General features: G+C 35.8%; 1 protein-coding gene and 1 pseudogene across 1 annotated transcript in view; one reads left to right on the top strand and one right to left on the bottom strand.

Annotated features, from left to right (window-relative positions):
* The window catches only part of LOC105982637, a 16,432-nt pseudogene extending 15,395 nt beyond the window's left edge, over positions 1-1,037 (top strand).
* An 840-nt stretch (positions 1,038-1,877) lies between these two features.
* The window catches only part of Fam179b (family with sequence similarity 179, member B), a 62,371-nt gene continuing 57,741 nt past the window's right edge, over positions 1,878-6,507 (bottom strand). The window contains 2 exon segments of the mRNA XM_013012291.1: positions 1,878-3,027; positions 3,911-3,997. Of these exon segments, the coding sequence (XP_012867745.1) occupies positions 2,762-3,027; positions 3,911-3,997 (353 nt within the window). The 3' untranslated portion in view covers positions 1,878-2,761.

Below are 6,507 nucleotides of genomic sequence, written 5' to 3' on the forward strand. Positions count from 1 at the left end.
TAGCTATCCCAGCGGCTGAGATCTGGGAATCATAGTTCAAACGCAGCCCAGGCAGGAAAGTCTATGAGACTCTTATCTCCAATTACTCACCAGAAACCCAGAAGTGGCACTGTGGCTCAAAGTGGTAGAATGCTAGCTTTGTGCAAAAAAGTTCAGGGACAAGGCCCATGCCCTGAATTCAAGCCCCATGACAGACTAAAAAAAAAATCTATTGGTTTAATATGGATTGTCTATTAATTAAATCATGTAAATATTCCACTGTTAATACACATCTCTGTACAAAACAAAACAATCATATTAACTAATAATCATATTATGACATCAGAAAAGTCATTATTCATTGGGGCCATCACCTCTAGTGGTGTGTATAAATTTTATAATTCCAAACTTTACCTCAAGGTTCAAAAATTATCATTAGCAATAAATACTGTCTGTTGAATGGACAGGGTACTATCAATCATTTTTGAAGGACAATATCTGCCAAATATCCAAATATATATGACCATGCTTTTTCCATGTGTTGTTTCATGAATAAAAATGGAGTCCAATGAAAAATATGTTTTTCACCTTATAACACAAATAATCACACTATCACTGCTTGATAAAACTATAGCGATCTTATAATGAAATTTGTCTCAAACACACTAAATTGAAATATTATATTTTCAAAGTTCACTTGTCATTTTTCACTATTCAAGGTGAAAAATATAGAATACATGTTCCTGGTTATAGGTCTTATGCTGGGCTAATGGCTGGTTAGGATAGCATAAGCAATCAGAATAGTGTTAACAGATACCAGACATTTTAAATGGAAGTAATCTTAAAACTTTTAGGGAATGGGATTTTGATCTGAAGAAATTGCCAAACATTAAAATGATCAAAGTATGTGCTGATGATGCAGTTCCAAAGAAGCTCAAGGTTCTTTGATTTAGGGGAATTGGAATTAGCAGGTCAGTCAGATGACTCAGATGAAGAAATGACTCCAGTGCCTTTTTGTCTTTCATTGAGTTGAAAATAAATAATTTGAAGATTTTTAATTTCTATCCATTCATTGTTATAATTACCTTGATGCAAGAAAGTGGTATTTATTCTTTCATAGAGTCCCATTTGCAGTTTCAAAAATGGTGTTAGTATTTTTATTTAAAACCATAGGTTGCTCTTCATTTGCATTCACTTGCTTTAAAAATAGAGGTTGGATCAGTCATTTTTTCCATTACTATAGTGAAATACCTGACACTGGGAATTCGTGGTTTAAGGGTTGATAGTCCAAACTGCATGGAGCCAGCTGTATCAGTAGTTACTGTGGGAGACATGACCCATAGGGAAATCCCAGGCAATACAGGAAGCTGGGGAGTAGAGTGGTCTGTCATCCTAGGTGAGCCCACCTCTTAAGCTTTCTGTTGTCTCCTAACATTGTCACACTGGAAGCCAAGTTCCCAACATTTATACCCTCCTGGGACACATTTAAACCATATATAAATCAACAGAGAAATCTTTTTTTTTTTTTGTCGGTCGTGGGGCCTGAATTCTGGGCCTAGGCGCTGTCCCTCAGCTCTTCAGCTCAAGGCGAGCGCTCTACCACTTGAGCTACAGCACCACTTCCAACAGAGAAATCTTTAGGATTGCCTAATCTTACAATTTGGAGAATAAATCTATTTTCTAAACCAAAAAAAAAAAAAAAGAAGAATGAAAGGGTAAGACCTTAAAATCATCTAATCCAGCCCTCAGGTATTAGACTTGAGGCCCTCACTTGCTCCAGGGTACACAGTTGTAAGTCAATATTCTATCAAATGGAGGAAATGAAAGTAATAGTTCTACAGTGTATTTTTATTTTAACCTATATGTAAGTTAGAAAATCAGAACACCTGTCACACATCTACAGAAATAAATCCTTTTATTTTAAACATTCCTTTTCTTCTTTAAGATGCATACAGTACTTGTAAGCCCAAGTATTCTGAGAAAAACTATAGAAGACCTGGCACTATTTTTGAGAATTACACAACTGGGCAGCAAAATAACACCTTTATAAATGTCAGGACATACAGAAATAAAATTTAGTGTTTGTACACAAAAATAGGAAAAGTTACATTCAACACGTTTTTTTAAACGTGTATTTAAATGTTTAATGCTTTCTAAAACTTTGGTCATCATGCTTTATTATAACTTGTTAAATTTCACAATTATGCAGATGATTAAACCTAAAAGGTTAGCAAATATATCACATGAACGTAGCAGCCATAGCAAGCTAATACTGCATAATCATATTAGCGGACTGATTCAGAAATACATGTTATTCACAAATAGTACACAAAATTTAGTTTGTGATAACATAGTTCAATGACTTTTCTTCCACTTCATAAAACAAGGCTGAGTAATGAGACATAACAGAACATGATTACATAATAAAAAGTATATTTTTAATTACAAATCTAATTGTACATATAGGACAATAAATTGTTTCTATAGAATAGTGCAAATGAGGAGGACTCTTCTCAAAAAATATTAAAATTGGACTAATTCCACGTGCCTCGTATTTCATGACTATTAGGTTCTATTAATTATCAGGAGTTTTGTGTGATAGGTACAGGTTGGTAGGGCTCTTATTAGACACATGTGTACTCACTCGCCAGCTGCAAATAAAAATAGCCATTAACTTAATTTACTAGATGTGAAGTGCAGGCACTCAAAATGTAACTTTTCAAAAAAGTTTCATTTGTTATCATGTAAACTGTTGTGTTCATTATACCATATTTCATCAGATTCATAATTCATGTAAAATGTTCATTTCGAGCAATTCCTCTAAACTCTTTTTGATATGTGGTGGTTGAGATGCAGCCTGATTTAATAGATTCTGACCCATCTGGGCAAAAAGTGCTTTTGATAGCTTAGCTGTGGCTGCTCGTATGTTTCCTCCTGCTCCAGGAAGAGAGCCACTGTTTGTCATGTTCCCTAAGAGGTGCCATAAAACCACCAACACTTTCTGTTCTGTGGCATGAGGCTTCCTTTGATAAAGTTCCATAACAATATCTGAAACACAAAAATATGGTTAAGCTTTTTTGAAAATTGAATTCAAAGTCTGCTAACTAAAAAGCCTTTAAAAGATACCAAGATTTATCTCAATGCTATTTGTCCTAGAAGTTAGGCTTCTTTAAAAAGACTTCCTAAAGACAGAGACCTTCACATGTTAGAATCCCATATATAACAATTAGTTCAAGCAAAAGTGATAAAGACAGAAATCAAACCTAAAATTAATCTTGACATTTTCCAAATTTGGGTAAAAAAAAATGTACACTTTTTTTTTTGTTGTTGTTGGTCATGGTGCTTGAACTCTAGGTGGGCCTGGGCACTGTCCTTCAGCTCTTCAGCCCAAGGCAAGCGCTCTACCACTTCAGCCACAGCACCACTTGCACTTTTCTGATGGTTTACTGGAGATAAAGAGTTTCATGGACTTTCTTGCCCAAGCTGGCTTTGAACCGCGATCCTCAGATCTCACCCTCCTGAGTAGCGAGTGCCGGGCTTGTAGACACTTAACTTAATTCATGGATGGAAACAACATTCCTCGAAGAGAAGCATTATTTGATTTTAACATCTTTTTGATTATTCCTGTATTATTTCTCATAAAGGGAAGACTGAACTCCTCTTTCTTTTCTCCTTTCCTCCTCCTTTCCGCTACCCCTAACTCTTTGCTCTCTTTACTTCTCCCACTCTTTCTCAATTTAATTTTTGCAGTACTGGAGATAAAATCTAAACTACTTGGAGGAAAAAGTTCTAAAAGGTCTACGGATCTTTATACAATTTATTTCTACTTTATAAAGATTGCATTGAAGCTATCCTAAAATTAAAATGAAACATCCACCAATTTATCTTCAGTTAATAATTTCTTTAGAAAATACAATTTAAGAGTATTTACCAGCAAGTTTTTCTGTCATATCTTGCTTTGCTTTCCCATTTAAAAATTGAGCTTTTGTGCAAAATGGCTGTAGAAGTAAGTAATTGTCTAAATAAAAAGAACAACAAAGACACAAGTTTAAATGAGAATATTGAAAAGAGTGACTTTGATCAAGACAACTGTCTTCATAAACTGTTTTGTTAAATGGCAACTTCTTAGTACAACTACTTAAAAATATATGTTTAAATAGTAAGATCTCAAAGCACTTCTAAAATAGCACTTCAGGAAGTCCCCAGTCCCACCAAAATAAAAAATAAATCTCACATAAGTAATAACCTGTATTAACTAGCTTAGTGCAGCTGTTTCAGAATACATATTTCAGATCATGATATTGTATGCCATTTATACCATTTTAGTCAATTTAAATAAACTAAGAATAAAACCATTAGCTCTATTATCCAAGATTATATTATTAGATATTTGTATTAAAAGTAATATCAAATATTAATAAAGTTTTATTTCTCTCAAAACTAAGAACAGTACATATTCTTTGTAGAGACATACTGGTATTTACTTTTTTCAAAGTATGGTCAAAGAAACGACAGACTGGGATTTACCTCAAAGGACTTTGGTGGAAAAGAGGAACACTGGGTAGAAATGTAAATATGACAAGTTTGGCCATGGATTAACTATTAATAATATTAATAATGAGTACATGGGGTATATTATATGGCTGTCTCTGAGTTTTGGGTGAGAGAGAGAGAGAGAGAGAGAGAATCTAGGGGGGGAGAGAACTTAAAGAAGGACCTGAGGCAAGGGAACCAAAATTTCCAAGATGAAAGGAAAGGGAAAGGAAAAGAAGAAAAGGCAGAGGGAGAGGGGAGGGGAAGGGAGAGAGGATCAGATCTCACAGATCATTAAAAGATCTATCATATAGAGAAAAATAAATAAAACACTGCTTATCATCAAGGCATTTTATTCCAAATTATAGTATAGGTTTATAAAAGCACAAATGATAGCTTTGAGGGGATGGTTTTTACCTTTTCTGACTTTAAGGTTTTAATTTTAAAACAATAAAAAGATTCACAGAAAATTTTAAAGATAAGAGTTCCTGTGCATCCAAAGGTTACATCTTACATAATTATAGTACAATATCAAAACAATGAATGTGTACAGTTCTATATCACATAGGTAGTTTGTGCAAATAGAACTGCTTCTTACCATAGCCTCTTGCTAATGTTACCACTACAGTTAAACCTATGCCGACTTTCTGTTACCATGGCCAAATACATGGAAAACCTATGTAAAAGGAGAAAGGATTTAAGTGGATAATTCTTTTTTTTTTTTTAATCGATTGTGGGGTTTGAACTCTGGGCCTGGGTGCTGTTCCTCAGCTCTTCAGCCCAAGGCTAGTGTTCTATCACTTGAGCCACAGTGCCACTTCCAGTTTTCTGGTGGTTAATTGGAGGTAAGAGTCTCATGGACCTTCCTGCCAGGCTGGTTTTGAACCGTGATCCTCAGATCTCAGCCTCCAGAGTAGCTAGGATTACAGGTGTGAGCCACCAGTGCCACGCACGTGGATGATTCTTTCAGAAGTTTCTGCCATGGTCATTTGGCTCTGATTATTTTAGGGCTGAGACAGTACATATATGTCATGGAGTGTGTGCTAGAACAAACTGTTCAGCTCATAGAAAAGTCAAAAAGAGCTTAGATTCTGACATTCTCTTCAAGGAAATACCTACATTCTTCTACAAAGGCCCACCTTCCAATAGTGCCATGAGCTGGTGATCAAGCCTTCAATACAAGTGCATGAGAGACATTTAAGATTAAAATTATGAAAACACCTATACTCATCTCATCACCATTAAAACTTGGCAACAACTAACACATTTATAATCTCAGTAATTTTGCCATTTTGAGAATATTGTATGTATTGATATGTAGGGGATATGACCATTTGAAATTGGCTGTTTCTGACTTGCATGCTACTGAGTAACAAGTGCATTAATACAGGCTATACCATGCTTACCACTTCAATGAATAACATCTAGGTTGTTTCCAGTTTTGTAAGCATTATAAATAAAGCTACATGTATGGGAATACCACTCATTTTGTATAATTAATAAATATTGATAAAAATAACTTCTAAAAATAAATGAATCTGCCAGGCACCAATGGCTCATGCCTATAATCCTAGCTATTCAGGAGGCTGAGGTCTGAGGATCATGGTTCAAAGCCAGCCCAGGCAGGAAAGTCCATGAGACACTTCATCTCCAGAAAACTGGAACTGGCGCTGTGCCTCAAGTGGTAGACCACAAGCCTTGAGCTGAAGAGGTGAGGGACAGGACACAGGCCCAAAGTTCAAGCCCCACAACCAACAAAAAAAAGAAATAAATGAATCTACTGCATACTGGTGGCTCATGCCTGTAATCCTAGCTACTTAAGAGGCTGAGATCTGAGGATCACAGTTTAAAGCCAGCCTGGACAAAGAAAGTCTGAGACTCTTATTTCAAATTAACTGCCAGCCGGGCGCTGGTGGCTCACGCCTGTAATCCTAGCTACTCAGGAGGCTGAGATCTGAGGATCGCGGTTCAAAGCCAGCCCGGGCAGGAGAGACC

Source organism: Dipodomys ordii, unplaced genomic scaffold (assembly GCF_000151885.1).
Source record: "Dipodomys ordii isolate 6190 unplaced genomic scaffold, Dord_2.0 Scaffold16, whole genome shotgun sequence".
NCBI classification, from domain to species: domain Eukaryota; kingdom Metazoa; phylum Chordata; class Mammalia; order Rodentia; family Heteromyidae; genus Dipodomys; species Dipodomys ordii.